The 17075-nt window shown below is 38.3% G+C and overlaps 2 protein-coding genes across 4 annotated transcripts; one reads left to right on the top strand and one right to left on the bottom strand.

Annotated features, from left to right (window-relative positions):
- Positions 1 to 1290: 1290 nt before the first annotated feature.
- On the bottom strand, positions 1291 to 15125 carry fancd2 (FA complementation group D2). Of its 3 annotated transcripts, XM_067504921.1 has the most exons (44): positions 14487 to 14825; positions 14189 to 14250; positions 13887 to 14021; positions 13703 to 13770; positions 13507 to 13613; positions 13307 to 13358; positions 13092 to 13144; positions 12920 to 12998; positions 12644 to 12768; positions 12451 to 12538; positions 12264 to 12368; positions 11998 to 12098; positions 11740 to 11857; positions 11622 to 11657; positions 11376 to 11522; positions 11106 to 11240; positions 10873 to 11004; positions 10613 to 10720; positions 10390 to 10499; positions 10221 to 10275; positions 9518 to 9637; positions 9272 to 9345; positions 9036 to 9179; positions 8805 to 8905; positions 8598 to 8713; positions 8382 to 8490; positions 8184 to 8282; positions 8020 to 8114; positions 7787 to 7942; positions 7546 to 7662; positions 7062 to 7190; positions 6837 to 6955; positions 6606 to 6716; positions 5374 to 5504; positions 5190 to 5289; positions 4233 to 4355; positions 3911 to 4004; positions 3651 to 3722; positions 3470 to 3508; positions 3310 to 3384; positions 2915 to 2989; positions 2614 to 2760; positions 2427 to 2531; positions 1291 to 1725 (listed from the first exon to the last, which is right to left on the bottom strand). In XM_067504921.1, coding segments are annotated over exons 1-44 (4356 nt in total). In that variant the 5' UTR covers positions 14489 to 14825; the 3' UTR covers positions 1291 to 1638. The 3 variants fall into 3 exon arrangements, with proteins under 3 accessions (XP_067361022.1, XP_067361020.1, XP_067361021.1); XM_067504919.1 differs by lacking the exons at positions 1291 to 1725; positions 2427 to 2531; positions 2614 to 2760; ... (2 more) ...; positions 3470 to 3508; positions 3651 to 3722 and having other exon boundaries at positions 3976 to 4355; positions 12213 to 12368; positions 14487 to 15125; XM_067504920.1 differs by lacking the exons at positions 1291 to 1725; positions 2427 to 2531; positions 2614 to 2760; ... (2 more) ...; positions 3470 to 3508; positions 3651 to 3722 and having other exon boundaries at positions 3976 to 4355; positions 12213 to 12368; positions 14537 to 15125.
- A 71-nt stretch (positions 15126 to 15196) lies between these two features.
- Positions 15197 to 17006, top strand: gpx1b (glutathione peroxidase 1b). Its single transcript, XM_067504931.1, has 2 exons — positions 15197 to 15490; positions 16305 to 17006. Exons 1-2 carry the CDS (start codon positions 15275 to 15277, stop codon positions 16653 to 16655), a joined length of 567 nt encoding a protein of 188 aa, XP_067361032.1. The 5' UTR covers positions 15197 to 15274; the 3' UTR covers positions 16656 to 17006.
- The last annotated feature ends 69 nt before the right edge of the window (positions 17007 to 17075 follow it).

Raw genomic sequence — 17075 nt, 5'->3', positions numbered from 1 at the left:
GGGACATTTAAAATATTTTAGCCCTGGAAATCTTACATCATATACACCACAGGGTCACTAATGTGAAGTCAACACACCCCCCTACAAAGTGGCATCATCAATCCATGTTTTTCCTGGGTTTTCAATTTAGTCAAACAAGGATTTGAAAATATTAACTTTATGTTCAAAATAAAAAAACGCTAAAGTCTACAGTAGATGGGCTGATGTTGTTTTATAGTGCATTTTCCCTCAACAACCCTAGTAGGTCTCTTTTACTTTCACCATCTACTTTCAGGAACCTCTGTTAAAATCACTGCAGCTGAATGATGAATCAATTAACATTTTGAAAAATAAAAATTATAGAAACCCAGCTATCATTGTATTACATAGTGAATTTTGAATTATCTGTGCTATGTCGTTTAGATACGTCTAGTATCTTAAAATATGGACCAGAACCCCTAATCTCAGTGATGCTTTCTTGTTAAATAAAGGTTGAGTAAAAAGATGTTGCTACAGAGATTAAATTGCTTTATAGATGTGAATGTGAGTGTGAATGGTTGTCTGTCTGTATATGTCTCTCTGGGTTGACCCTGAGATAGACTGGGGACATGTCAAGGATGTACCCCACCTCTCACCCTATGACAGCTGGGGTAGGCTCCACATGCCAAGTTGTTACAGATAATGGATGAATGGATGGATGTTGCTGTGAAAGCAAACCAAGACATTTTAAAAACAGTTCTGCAGTAGCAAAGAATGGCTTTACAATAGTGATGTCTATCACCTGGCTATAATCAAACTGTGCCATATTTAACTAGCTTAAGTAAAAAGTGAAGACTTTTGACTGGAAAATTTGAATAATTTTTCCAGTCCTGCTTTAAAATGTTCTCAAATGAGCTCCAAAAGACTTTAGATTACCTGAGGGATTGTTGGCCTTCATTTGGAGCTTATACTAATCATTGCTGTTCCTTTTATTAGGTTTGCCAAGAACTCACTCTTAAGTCTTTGCATTGTAGTGGGCTTTTCCCAGACTTCATAAATGTTTGCGTGTTTTGAGAAATGCCCCGTGTTCCTACATGAGATAGATAAAGTCCACTAATATCTTTGCAAATGTGTGGCTCATCTTTCAACAATAATCAAAAAATAAATAAATCATCACTACAAGACAGAACTCTGCCGACTGTTCCTTATATATGAGCATTTTAACTTTTATAATATCAACCATTTTTGCATTGTCTTCTCTAAACCCATAGTGCTGGAATTCTGACAGGATCTTTCTTAAAAAGGAATCTGCAAACCTTATTCAGCTGGTAAAATAAAATTGATTCAACAATTCATATTTAATTCTGTCACCAAAAGAAAAGAAATAAAAATAATTAAGTGTTTTATCTTCAACAGGAAAGGAACCTTTTCTAATGACAAAGATATATTATTTAATATGCTTGCAGTGTTATTGCCATGTGTGTAAAAATACAAGAACTGTAATTACATATAGGTGATACTGATACTACAGTATACCTGCACATTGTTTGCTGCACAAGAGAATTCAATACCTTTGAAAAGTGTTCATGTAAAAGCCATAAACTCCAACATTTAAAACTTGAAATGTTGATCTATAAAAGGATTAAACCACAACAACAGTATATGCTTCCGTTAGTTATGTTATTCAGAGTCATCTGTAATATCGTCTTGATCCCCATCTTCTTCTCTATTGATCTGTTTACTTTGTGCAGAGCGACTCTCCTGGGCCTGGAAAAAACACATGAAAAGCATTTGGCAAACATATAGATTGGAATGAAGCTGCTTTCATAAAGCAGAAAATCAAAAGCTACTGAAGTTACGGTCTGGGTACTGCCAAAATACTACGGTATAGAATTGTTTCCCTCTTAATTGTGTCAGCCACCAATCATTAGGTTACTGAATCTCTACAAGACCACTGGCTTGCATAGTTTCAACTGGCTGTTAACTGACCTGTACAATTTAAACTTAAAAAGTAATTTTAAACAACAGGTAAGGGAAGCTTAAAATAAAACTTCCAGGACCTTTGCTACAGCTTAAACCTTTAGGTCAAGTTACACTTATTTACACTTCATTCACTGTGCTTGTTATTAATTTTGATCCTCTGTGTTTAATCAAAATGCTAATTTATTTATTTTTTTAATCTCTACTGAATTTCTCTACACATTTAGCTACAATGTATGCAGAACTTTGTAGGTTTTAGCCAATGCTTAGTTTTGTCAATGATTGTTTAACTCTGTAGTAAATTTTGAGCCATGCTTTCTTTAAAAAATAAAAAATAAAAAGTACAGAATTAAATCTTTACTTTTTTAGATAAATATTTAAACCAGTAGTAATATGTTTTTCATTTTCATGTGCTAAATGTTTGCTTAGAAATGGGATAATTCTTGCAATGAATTTAATGCCTCGAACATTCTGAAAATGCCAAGTACCTCATCCTCTGACTGTTCCTGAGGCATTGGTGAATGTTGCTTCTCCTCTTCGTCATCATCATCTTCATCACTTCCTTGTGACCTCTGAGACAGAATCTCTTCACCCTGCCGCATACAGCATATCATAACTTTAAGTCTATTACACAAAATGCAAACAGACACATTGATACAAGGCCCAACAATGTACCTTCAGGTTGCGATTCTTCAGGTTACCCATCCAAAATGCCTCCTGACAGTTGTTGAGTGTCAGCATGGCCTTCACTCTGTACACGAACAGCTCAAGGCTCTTCTTTAAGGCTGGTACATGGTTGGTCAGGCTAGTATCCTGATGGATCTGAGCACCAACACATTATGACAATAATTAGTGAATGACTGCCTGAGGATTAACACTCCATATGTACTGTCCAGACCCTTGTCCTATGTCACCGGAATTAAATTTCCTAATGGTATATTGGCAACAGCACACACAGACTGACATATGTAGCTACCTTTGAATACCCGCACATGTGATGCAACTGCCTGGTGCTGAGCTGGAAGGTCTTCAGTAGGCTCTGGACATCCTCCTTAAAGACAATGCATCATATACTGTACAGTCAGCCCACTGTCAGCAGTGTTTGGCAGATTCTTCACAAAAACGAGGAATATTTTCCTGTGCTTAACCACATTTTAGCGCCAAACAATGTTTTAATGGGCTGTCATGAGTTCATTTGAGTCATGAGGCCTTTACTAATATTAAACCATGAATAGTGAAAAGTGATTTGTGAATTGGTTCTAGGAGTAAAAACTCCTAATTTAAGAATACTTTCTGGCTGACTAATTCCATAGTTAAACACATTTTCACAACAACATTTAGTGGCTGAAATTGTGAAGATTTCATATGTACCTTGTGCCTTTTAAAACTGTAGTCCAGTAGTGGCATCCCCAACTTCAGAAAAGACTCCAAGAAAAGGCGACCATTCTACAAACATTGTAATTAGTTAATGCTAAATATCGGCAGCTACAACTGGATGTGAAATCATTTTCTACATGCAGAGCCAACTCACTTTTAGGCACACATTGAGCATGGGTCTAGAATCAAACACCTGAAAGAGCAGATTAAATAGTGAAGAAAATTAAGATTTGTTAATTTAAGGTCACATCAAAGGGATGAACCAAAATAAGCCTAAAACTTAAATACCTGTGGTGTAAATTTACAGCTACTGTACATGCTAAGAAATGATGTACCTTAACTAGGTTGACCAAGATGTGAAAGTCTCTGACAGCAAGGTTCCATGTCAGCAGCTTCTCACTCTGAGTCTAAAAGAATGACATCAATTATATGATCTAATGATGATTATTTGGTTAAGAAACTATTGAGGAAAATACATAGCATAGCAGCTTTCCGAAAATACATCAATGCTGCGTACTCTGCAGCAAGTTATAAACATACTGAGATTGACTACTACATATATTGAGTACAGCATATGCAAAACCCAGCGGCTAACCTCAGGATTATCACTGATTTTCCCAGCAGGAATCTTCCTGGTAGCTTTTTCCAGCTCAACCATCATCACTTTATAGAACACAAGGATTGTCTGCCTGAACAATAAATAAATAAATAAACAAACAACATAGTGAAAGAATGATTATTAGAGTAATAAAAATTTAACTGAATATACTCTTAACTGTGGTCATGGTTGATTTTATGTGGCTATTGTGTGGCAGCAATTTAGCTGATTTCTAATCTACTTATCATAAATTCTAAAGCACCTTCCATTTTATTCTAACATAAATAAACACAAAAGATTGATGGAAACGAAGAACTGCCTGTTGAGAGTAGGCCACGATGCAGAGCTCTCATCTTTCGATGCATCAAGGAGCTCAGGGATTCCTTCTCCAGCTATTTCTTCCACTGCCTTCAGAACATCATCAACATGCTCGAAGTAAATGCTGCAATGTGACAGAAAAAGACACATAATTTAAAAAAATGTGGGTGAATGTTTCCAATTATAACAACACAGGTGATCATAGATAATGTCATTGAGAAGCTGTCTTTAAAAATATTCACTTTTTAATACTTTTCCCAGAGGTATGGACTGCGACAGAGGAACGGCATATGGTTGAGAATCGATCAGGCATAACATTATGATCATAAGGAGAAGAGAGGGTTCTAATGTTTGGGCCATGTCATGTATTTTAAATAGAGTGGCCAAAACATTAAAACAACGTCTTCGTACTCCAGTACAACTTTACTACCCACTTTGACCTCAATAATATACAAATACTAGTATTATCATATTTCTGAGTTTCAACCTAAAAACTGAGAAATTATAACCCTGTTAAAGTAGAATTCATGGCGGAGCCACAGTATTGGATTGCATTAATTTGTACAGGTGGTCATAGTGTTATGCCTGATTGTCGTACGTTTCATTCATGGTGTTGAGCCAAAAGGACTGCTAAACAAAATGACACTTGAATTATTTATGGAGTCGCTACAACTGACTGCAGGACACCAATCTGGAGTTGATTTTATTTTTTACTTGTTGTTTCCTACATTTACAGTTTTACAATTTACTAATTTGTCACCACTCTATTTTCTAAATTACCATAAATATATCTGTATGACTTGTGTACTGCAACTTTTTACTGATCAACCATCATACTCTATATACAGTACCCATACCATTATACCACATGCATAATAAGTTTTGAGCATAGTGATTTCAGTCAGGCTCTAATGAAAGTCTATTGGTCACTTTCCATGATTCAGCAACTTTTATACACCTTAGGAGAGTGTGAAGCACTTCATTGAATTTGGTCCCTCGCTCCTTCTCTCCACTGGCTGTTACCCAGTTTCGGCTCAGGAAACGTTTTGCTATAGAAGCTAGGAAGAAAAATCCACCAATTAAATTACAGTGTGTTCAGCATTAGATACGTGGATGTAAGTGAGGTAACATTACAGACTGACCAGTCTGCTCTCTGTAGACAGCAGGGTTCCCTCCTTTCTCTGACACAGTGGGTAGAAGCTGGGAGAGACACAGTGCTGTGCTGAGACTTGGCATTGTGCTGCAGAAGTTAAAGAAGTATTCAAAGCTGTGTCTAAATAGAAAAAGACGGGAGGGGATAATGTTGTTAATGTTATAAGAAGAAAGAAGTCCAGTTGACATAATTCAATCTTCAGATGTACTCTGTTATTCAACAATTCTGATTCAATTTAACGTATAGATATTAAAACATATACCCATCATTCATAACATAATGACCACTTGCATAATATTGAGTACTACCCCCTTTTGCCATGAAAACAGCCCTGGCCAATCAAAGCATAGACTCCACTAGACCTCTGAAGCTGTGCTGTGGTGACTGGTACCAAACTGTCAGTAGCAGATCCTTAAAGTCCTGTAAGTTGCAAAGTTGGACCTCTAAGGATCGTATTTGGTCTTCCAGCACATCCCAGAGATGTTTGATTGGATTAAGTTCTCAAGACTTTGGAGGCCTCAAACTTATTATTGTGTTCCTCGAACCATTCTTGAACCATTTTTGTTATGGTAGGGTTTATTACCCTAATAAAAGACGCCACTGCCATCAGGGAATACTGTTTCCATTAAGGGATGCACTTTGGTAGGCAACAACATTTAGGTAGGTGGCACATGTCAAAGTAACATTCTCATGAATGGTAGGCCCCACGTTTTCCCAACAGAACATTTCCCAAAGCATCATACTGCCTCTGCTGGCTTGTTTTCGTTACATAGTAAATCCTGGTGCAAACCCTTCCCCAGCACCACTCGGCCATCGGCATGATCTAAAAGAAAACATGATTATTCGACCAGCCCACCTTTTTCCATTGTCCCATGGTCCAGTTCTGATCCTCATGGGCCCATTGTTAGAATATTGGATCTTGGATCGCTTTCAGTTGGTCCTGACTAATGCAGACCAAGAACATCCCAAAAGAGCTGCAGTTTTGAAGCTGCTCTGACCACAATTACAATTTGGCTCTTGTCATAATTACTCAAATCTTCATGTTTGGACACGTTTTCTCCTTTAAACACATCAACTTCAAGAGCCAAATGTTCAAAACCACTTCAGGGTGCCATGACAGCAAGATAATCACTGCCATTCACTTCACCGCTCAGTGGTCATAATGTTATGGCTGATCAGTGTGGATATGTCCTTACATTTACAGCCACCTACACTACCTACTTTACAAGTTGCTCCAGAGTCAAATCACCATCCCCTTCTTTAAGTCTTCTGGCAAAAACTTCTAAAGCCTTCTTCAGTAAGCTCCGCTGACCTGGCTGACTGAATCCAGACCTGACAAATACACATACAATCTGTGAATTCAAGAAACTCAGTAAAAGACAGTGATATAACGATAACCTACACAGTTCAAATATTTAATGTATGACATTAAAGCCATTTGTTCCTCCTCACCAGCTGAAGGTAGTGTTCAGGACCTGCAGCAGCAGCTGATACGCTGATGACATCAATTGGTTCTCCTGCACATCTGTTGCAGGTCCATCCAGGACACTACTGTTTTCAGACAGCAGTATCTGTACAATTGCATACATGAGAAGAAGTGTGGGAAATATTTAATGAGAGCTGGAAAATATTATTTTATTATTTTATATGATAATTGCCAAGTATGTTATTTTGTACCTGAAAATGGTTGTGGCAGTTTTCCAGGTGTGAGCAGAGAGTTGGCAGAAGCTGGACACACCAGGAAGCAATATCTTTGGAGCTTCTTTGTTGTAGGTGGGAGAATCCCACACTTTTATCCACCCTTCCCTGTGAAGGAAAATGTTCCTCAATGCAACTCAACTGAAATTCAACTTTATTATTCCTTATTGGGTACAATAATGGGTTTTACAGTTAGATATTCACATAAAAGAAACAGATAACATAAACATATCACAGAACATACACTAAACAGTATATAATAAAATAGTAAAACCTCAACCACAGTCCATAAAATATGTACAGTAATTCTGTTAAAAGTTGATAACAATATGATAACAACACTGCATATTACCGTATGATTTTTTTACTAATTTGCCCCTGTCAGATGCACGCACCCACTACACCATACCACACCTGTTCTGATTCTGCATGCCCTGTGTTTGACGTAGGACTTTTTCTGTACCTTAAGGAAAGGGGGTCTTTTGGCAGGGGAAGCTGTAAGACTGAACTCCAGTTTGCGAAGCATGTCCTCCAGTAGAAAAACCAGTTCAGCGGGACCCAGCAGAACCTCCTCTCGCACCTCAGCCATGTAACAATATTGGAATCACTGGTTTAAATTATGTAATTCCACTACAATTTAATATGTGTATATAATTTCTATTAGTAAATCTACTTAAGTAAAAAAAATTAAATTATTTTCATACCTTGGTGTGGAGCTCAGAGTTCAGCAGTGAGCGAGAGAGCAGGCCACACTGCAGCACACTGAGCACCTCCATGTCTAGCTCCCTGAAAAACTGTCTGTAGGATAGCAGATTAACCCCTTGCCAGATCTCCTTTTCTTTTTCCTTCTCTGGTTGACCCTTTAGCACAAGCAAAATTACCCCTTTTTAAGCTTGGTTACATTAATACGTGATTAATGTGAGAAGTCAAGGATTACCTGATGCGTTTCATTTGCTTCAGATACCTCATCAAGCTGCGAGCTGCCTTCTGATGAGCTCTTACCAGGGGCCTTCCTCTTTTTTCCCGTGCCATCTAAAAAACATATGAGTTAGACGGTAAGAATAAATTATTCTTAATTTACCATTCATTTTATTCTGTTACCTTTCTTTGGCTTATTCACAGGAACAATAGAACTAAGCAAAACTGCATCTGTACTTTCACCATCAAAGTTAGCAACAGGTGGAACATAGCCAGGTGTGCCTGAAATACAAAGAAAAGAGAAAGTATAAACATTATATTTTAGTATAGGTTTTAACTTAAGACTTTAAGGCCTTTACATATTGATAGATCATAACCCACCAGCCAAAGCCCTCTCCAACAATGTCTGAAGGTAGGTGATGTTTTGCAGCCGAGTCATCACTTTCATCTTCATCTCAGTTTCTTTTTGCCCACAAAATGCATTTATGACCTACAATGAAAACAAGGATAAGACACAGCTTCAGTGACATATGTCCTATTTCTGGGAACCGTTCTGCCCAAGTCAGCCAGACCTATTTAATGATAATATGCAGTTACCTCTCTGAACCAGTTGATGGTGTGAAAGAGCAAAGTACAGAGAAACTCCCTCTCCGTTTTCGACAGACTCTCTATTTTCTCTACTACATCCATATCTGTCAGGATCAGAGGGCAGCCTGTAATAAAGCAAATAAAAAAGAGATACAAGTTATATGGCCACAGACACGCAAAAAAAATGTTCTATCAGAGATTTATAACACTCCTCACCCAACAGGGCATCAATTTCCTCTAGGTCTCCAAGATGTTGCTTCTCCTCACACAGTCTTAAGAGGCGAAAAAATGGAAAGAGACAGAGAGGAGACACTCGCCTGCACAAAATATAGCAAAACACAAATCTAAATTGTTATTGATTGAAGTTGGGTTTGATTATTTTTCACAATTTGCTTAAATTGAAGATCTAATTCAATTTCAAATGAAACTGGGAGTGGGATAACTGACTTTTCTCCCTTCTTCGTTTGGCATAGTTGCTCTGCTTTGTTCTTCATGTCTTTGGCCAATAGAGGCAGCAGGTTGATAGCAATGCCTCCCTGACTCTCCTCCTCATCGAGGTTGTACATTACACGGGCCAAAAACGGAAAGGATCTTAAATACACAGGTAGGAGGGGAAAATTACACAAATTAAAGTAATATATAATTAGGAATATAACTTTCTAATGTTGATGTTTATCACCAACCCTGTGATTTCCGGCCCCAGATCCACTACAAAGTCATCCTGAAAGTCATCTAAGACACTTTTGCCAATATACTCCTGTTGACAAGAGGACCAAAATGCTGAATCATGCTGTAACTGCACTTATGAAGTTGGCTTCAGGTCAAAATTTCAATTTCAATGAATAAAGTTACTTGACACACAGTCATAAACAAAGACCTTTACAAAAGAGCTATTGTGAGATAAAGTGTGGTAAAAGTTCAAGACACACCTGCACCCGTGGATCCAGGGTAGAGCTCAGGATCAGATTGGCCAGCTCATCATAATACAGTGCTGCAGCCTCAGGTGAGCTTTCACTGCTTGACTTCACCAGCTCTAATAGGCCTGTCACCTGCAACAAGCCAAACACACAAACATGAACTTTTTAAATGACCAGAAACCTGCAGTTAATATCAGACTGTGCTATATTAGCACGGAGTTATCAAAACAATTGTCACATTTGGCCTTTCAATTAGCTATAATAATGTGATATAATGTGAATATTTATTTATTATATATGTTTTTGATGGACCCCTTTCACAGGAAGGTAGCAGACAAAGATAGAAACTTGGGTGTAAAATCAAGACTTACCCAAGACATATTCTTAAGATGCTGCATGAGAGTCAACAACATAATCAAAAACTCCACCATAGACTAGTTATCCTTCTGGCAAAAAGTACCACAGCATACTTACTATGCAATATAATTTATAACATTAATAAATAAATAAAAATAAGTTAACATTTAGTGCTGTCTTAATGTACCAAAGGATATGGACTGCAGCTATAACCTACTATTAAGCCCTAACCAACAGGTAACCTTATATTTAAATTAAAAATTAAAAAATGTTTTTAAATAACAATCACAAACTTTGCAAATCACAAATCATATGTACACATTTTGTTCAGACTGTTTAAAGTGCTGATGAATAATACCTGTCTGAAAGTCTCCTGGGGTAACGATCCTTTCTGTGAGTCCTTTACATTGGGCCTGAATGGGGACAGTGTGTGTGATCAAGAAAAAAGAGATAAAGTGACAGAATGAACACAAAATATTTTTTCTTTATATAAACATATATGTGTATCTATTAAAAACAGTCCTCACCTAAAGGCCCCCATGCTGCCTACTATCATGACTGCACCAATGATGCCAATTCTTTTGTACTTGGGTACAGTGCTGGAGAGCTGTTTGCGTATCACAATGTGCATGTCATCCTGAGGGGAAAACCAATAAAGGAATAGGATAGTAAAGTAAAGGTGACAAAGAAAAAAAAACATATGATGTCCAAGTCTGAAATGTATCATTTGCCTGTGACTGTGCATTGCACCTGAATGTGAGAGCCTTGCTGCTGCTGCCCAAAGGCCAGCCTGCTCAGAAGATGAAATAGTCTGCGGATCTGTTGAAGTGTAAGGTTGTCCATGTAGTCCAAGACTCCCTGTATCAGATACGACACTCAGTTACATACTAAACCAAACCAACGGTAAGATGCACACTATGAAGGTGACCATAATGACAAACTAGCTACAAGCAGTAGCTAGCAGTGTGCATAATGCTGGTTTCATTCAGATATGTGAATCACACATTTACCTTGACAAAAACAGCATACAAAGCCATTTCTGAGGGTTGTTCTGTAACCAGGCCACAGAGAAGCTCCAGTGCCATATCCACCTCCCCACCCACACCACTACACACATGGGTCACTAAAGAGCCCACCACCTCCTACAAAACATTGTACAGCATGTGAAAAACTCAGGTCCAGTCAAATTAAAAACAGTATAATTATACAGTACAAAAAATAAATAAATCTTTCCCAAACCCACCTGTTGGCAGTAAGAATCAAATGCAGTGAATGAGTGTCGGTACATGTGACCGCCAAAAGGCATCACACAGGGGTCTGGGGAGCGCAACAAATTCTGAGCCAGAGCCAGTATAGATGGAAAATATCCTCGCATGACCTGCAATATTATAAGTAATACATAGAACACGTTTATCAAATGATAATGAATTACCAGATACACAAATCAAAATATTCCACTGCCCTACTTTGTTTATACAAACTCTTACACGTGAATGTGTACAGATTTACCCACCTGAGAATAATCTCTGAAGGTCTTCTGGAGCAGAGTCTCTTGCATCAATCCAGTCCTCACTTTGACCTTCAGCACCCTCTCTGCCCCACGTCGGCTCTGATTTGCATTGGTGGAGTGAAGGATAAACAGCACCAGCAGATCTATTACCTAAAGTATAGTAGAGTAGTAACAGTAGAGACATTTAAGAGACAGACATTCAGTCGCATAAACCTTCATAATGCAAATATTAGGTGAGACAACATTCACCTTATGGTCCTGTGCTTCATCCACAGACTCTATTGCCTAATATAAAAAAAATAAACATTGAAGCAGCACAAAAATATAACAACTCCAAAACATAAAAGCTTTATAAATAAATGAAGACCTTCAGCCAAGCCTCCGAAATTGTCTTCTGGAATCGCACGGCTGACTTGATGGCATCCAGTGTCAATGTAACACTGTCCTGGCTTCCGCCTGCTGATGTTGCTGCTGTGGAAGCAGACCTGGTCCAAAACCAAGTGTATTAGATTTAATGGACAGGGATACAACAATATGAAAGACCCACTGGTATGATTGATTGTAAGTTTCTGATATCATGCGTTGATGTTGAGATGTTATTGAACTGGAATATGTATTGTTTTACACTGCTGCTCCTTTGCTCTTCAAGCAGCTCTGAGAGGCCTGCAGCACTGGGGGAAGAACACATTGTTCCAAGTCGATCTTCTTACGAAGTTTACACGCCACCTACACAAAGAAAACACATGCTGCATATATTGACTTCAAAAGATAATTTGTATAATAAGATAATACAATAGATACAATAGATAATTGTTAATAATAATTGAAATTACTATTTACTATATATGTATTCAAATGCAAAATGTTGGGGACATGACTCGAGGATTTAACCTCATATGCATCAGAGGCTGAGAGAGACTGAAGGATGAACTTGACGACCACAGGTAGGTCCTCTAGTTGCACAGCAGCCAATGTGGACATAACTGCTCCACGAACCTAAGATAAGAGACAACAACAGGCATCAAAATAATAACATCTAGCTGTACTTTATATTAATAAATGTAACAGTGTGTATTACCTCAGTCAATAAAGGGGAACTGAGGTTAAGACTGGAGAGGGCATCCAGAATGGGGACAGTCAACTGAGTGTTCTCCTGGAGTAAAGAGCTACAAATACCAGTAATGAGACCAGTGGTATGTGCACTATAATACTGTAAGTGACTGATACAATTCAGGAACTACAGATCTGTATTAAAAATGTATTGTATATACTTGAGCTCCTTGGCTATGTCATTGTGCTGAGAGTCTTCCAGTATCTCTGGCAAACTGGTGATAATTTCCCGCTGAACTTCCACAGGTGCCACTGAGACAAGCTCCATGAGCTTTGCTGCTAATTCCTATAAATATAGAACCGGGATTAAAAAAAGCTGTAAGTCAAACAAACAAAACACAATTATTATTTTAAATAAAATCATCCATAAGGAAAAATACATAATTACAGACCTAATGGAACAGATCAGCAAAACTGAAAACACCTGAAAATACTACCTTGCTGTTAACCACTCTGTCAAGCCATTTAAGCTGGTTAATAATCATGTGTGGAATACTGAGTCCTCCTTCTCCAGCCCTGTGAAGGACAGAACAAAATCATTTAAAACGATAATAGACACACAGAGAGAGAGAGAGAGAAAGGGGAGAACTGATGACATTAAATACTGACCCATCCAACATAAATTCTGGAATTTTCTCAAGCAAAGTGTTAACAATTGAAGTCTGCACGAAAAAGAAAGTAAATTTGAAATACACAGTGAACACTACACATTCACAGACATGATGACATAAAAAAAATCCCTCTGTATTTGTATTTCGACATGATACATGAAAAACAGATGCAGATGTCTTTAGCAGAATCTATGCAAAAAAAAATAACCTTACCTGTAGCATCTCAATCCCCAAAAGCATGCGTAATAGACTTTCTTGGAATGAGCTGATAGAACACACAGGGGAAACCTCAGTATTGTGAATCAAACAAACCCAAGTCATAAGCTTAGTCTCGGGTATTAACATACCCCTTCATAAATTAAACAGCTGTGTGAAATACCCTCTATAGTTGTATGTAGTATTTTAACGATTACCCAGCTTCGGCATCAGACAACTGTGGAACACATGGGAGAAGGCAGTTTCTAAACCTCTCAGGGTCCTCGATATGGGCCTCCAATTCTGTGATGAATTCCTGTATAATCTGAACAATGAAATGTTCAATGTACCATAAAGGTCTTGTGCTAATAATCTCACTTTTTGTGTGTGCATAAGGATGATGCATATACTTACTCCCGGGTACCTCGGGCTCTTTTGTAATTGTTTTTGTAGCCTTTTTTGAAAAACTACATGGTCAACAGCTAAAGGGAAAAAGACAAAGATCAGGAAAAAAGTCAGCGTGATGAGACTGATTTCATTTCACTTTAATTGTATTTCGTAGTCCAGTGTTTTGGAATATTAAATGTATCACTTTTACCTATTTCGTTAGATGTGCCACCTTGTTTCAAAGTGACACCTGCCTCTCTCAGAAACACAGTAAACACACTTTGATTTGTCTCTTTTGCGACATCCTCCCTAGGCTCGCGACCAGTGCTGCGGCTCTTTTTTGCCTCTATGGAAAGATTTAAGAAAGTTTAAGACGTGTTTGGTGGAAAAAAAACAAAGAAATTTGTTATTAGTGCAATTAGTAATTAACGTGTTGGTCCGATATGTTGCTGAACTTTAATGGGACGCAAGTCCATAGTAGGATTATGTGAAGAAAGTTAATGTAAAACTTACTAGTGGTAAAAGCCGCTCCTTCTCCTTTATCTACACAAGTGCGTCGCTTTTTCCGCATCATCCTATAGAATTTGAGGATAAAACTTTGTTTAATAGCCCCGGCTAACATTCACTGTAACCAACATGCTAACGTGATGTTGTTTCAAGTGGAGTTCTCTTGGAATAGTACAGAAAACCGTTCTACAAAAGAACATCCAATAAATCACTACTTGTTTCACAAATATGCTGTACTTTCACTACGTAACGTTATATCCGGATTATGATATTAGCTGTTAAGAGTGATAGAAATAAAACATACATTGAAGAAAGGCACAAACCACGACCACAGGCTGAAGTTACAAAACAAACCTCCGCGCCAATGTGCTTTGCACGTCAACGACGTCACATAAGGGATCCCTCGTCGTGTAGCTTTGCTTGGCCAACGGCCGTGGAAGAGAGAAATAAACGACCTAAACAACTGAGATTTTTACCATAAATTTACAGTACGTTTTATATGTTGCTCACTTTCGTTATTTAACTCTGCTGTAATCAATTAGTCTCTGTTCACTATTAACAAACAAGGCTTTGTTCCACATTACAACTATACACTGCAATATATTTATGACGGTCCCTAATTTTCTAGCATCGAGTGGTGCGGTTTTAATAAACAGCTCTCGCCGGATTACGCTGTGTTGAGAAACATGCATACCCACATAGCGACGTATCTGCGCAACTACACTAAAGAGTATACGCTTTACCGATTTGAGCCTCTGCTTACCGTAGCTGAGACGATCAAGTTATATGCTGAAAAAATATAGATTCTACATCACAAATATGAAGACGGCATTATTAATTTAATTTAGCATGTTAAGGCTCAATAGTTTTTGATTTACCACCAAGTTGCTAAACTTTTATGATTCTTGGGCTGTCATGTCACAGTACACTGGAGGCACCGTGTTGCCGCCTCACAACGTGCTGGGTGTGAACTATCTTGACAACTGAACACACTCTTGGGACTTGTTTAAAAGGTTGGCTCCAGAGACTGTGAGAGGCAGAGCGAGGTTCTAACATCAAGGTGTCGGCGGTACTTCAAAGAGCGTTGCGAGAATGGCTGGGAGATTCTACGGCCTCACTGCAAAACTGTTAACAGGAGAAATCTTCAATTTCTCCTCACTGAAGGGAAAAGTCGTCCTCATTGAGAATGTCGCGTCTCTTTGAGGAACGACCGTCAGGGATTACACCCAGATGAACGAGCTCCACGAGCGCTACGCCAGCAAGGGGCTTGTGATCCTGGGAGTGCCCTGCAACCAGTTCGGCCATCAGGTGAAGACAGAGCCGCTACGTGTTCTACAAAGATCTGCATTTATTAATTTGCATTGGGTTATTGATAGTTTGTATTAGTTGCGTTATTTACTCGTGCGCTTGAGATTTTAATTTCCCGGAAGTAGCCCCTTTGTCCTCAGATTTAAAAGGTCAACGATACTGTTGTAGCTTTTGTAAGTAGAGTTAATGAGTTTTATTGCTGTTTGGCGTAATTAGTTTTCAGCTAAATGTTTCCAAGTTATTGCGATGTTTTTGTTGTTTTACTTTTTAATCAAATAGTGAAAAAATATACAATTAAATTATTACGTATTAAGTATTACCTAAAGTTGAAAAGTACAAAAATATATCCTTGAAACTTAAGTAACAGTTCCTGTAAACAGTTGCAGCAATGAGAGAAATTTAGCAAAGGGGAAGTTTTGGTTTAGCGCGCACTCTCTCTCTCTCTCTCTCTCTCTCTCTCTCTCTCTCTCTCTCTCTCTCTCTCTCTCTCTCTCTCTCTCTCTCTCTCTCTCTCTCTTCAGGTTAAACGATGTTTCTCAATGCGCAGCTTTTGTTCCGCTTCCTCCACCATCGCAACTGTTAGCACTAAATTATTTATCAACTCAGTGATCAAATATCAGTAATTGTTTCCTTCTAACCTGGCAAAACCAGTATCTACTCTAATTAGATTAAATAATTTACTTAATAGTAAAAAGCAGCAGCTAATTTTACTGTTCGACTGCTGAAAAGGTAGATGCCCTTGTGTTTTTTTAATTTTAGGAATATGCAAACAATTCAGCATACACCATACTTAACATAAGTGTATCCCATGTAGGAAAACTGCAAGAATGAAGAAATCCTTCTGTCTCTGAAGTATGTCCGTCCTGGAAATGGCTTTGAGCCAAAGTTTCAGCTCCTGGAGAAGGTGGATGTCAATGGAAAGGATGCTCATCCTTTGTTTGCATTCCTGAGGGAGATGCTCCCATTCCCCAGTGACGAGCCAGCTGCCTTGATGACTGACTCAAAGTTCATCATCTGGAGCCCAGTCTGCAGGAACGACGTGTCCTGGAACTTTGAGAAGTTCCTTATCGACTCGGATGGAGTGCCGTTCAAGCGTTACAGCAGGATGTTCCTCACCAGCGACATTGAGGGTGACATCAAGAAGCTCCTCAACCAGCTAAACTAAAGGCCCGTCCTCCAAAATGTTGTTAACTATCCTACAGCTTCTGCTTGAACCAGTCTTTCACCACTTTGCCAATGTGTGACACTTAGTTAATCTAGGAGAACACTTTGTGCAAATATTGTTCCCTCCATAGCCTCTGCAGATGGTTCACAACGCTATTCCAGACCCACTGTGCTCTCTTGTACTTTATGGCTGTGTTCCTTTTTTTTTACTTAATGAAGACACTCCCTGAAACCAAGCTGTGAGGGGGGTATCTGATAAAATGTAAAAGGGTGAATGTCTTAGCTTCATTGAGTGCATGTAAAGCACTGCTGTGGTTTGATGTATTATCAATAAATGCATTTTTATCAAACATTTCTGACTTGTTCTATGGTAAATCACTTATTAGCAATTTAGATACATTTTTAGAAACCTCATTTGATA

Source organism: Channa argus, chromosome 5, assembly GCF_033026475.1.
Source record: "Channa argus isolate prfri chromosome 5, Channa argus male v1.0, whole genome shotgun sequence".
Taxonomy (NCBI): domain Eukaryota; kingdom Metazoa; phylum Chordata; class Actinopteri; order Anabantiformes; family Channidae; genus Channa; species Channa argus.
This window is presented reverse-complemented; position numbering and strand designations above follow the sequence as displayed.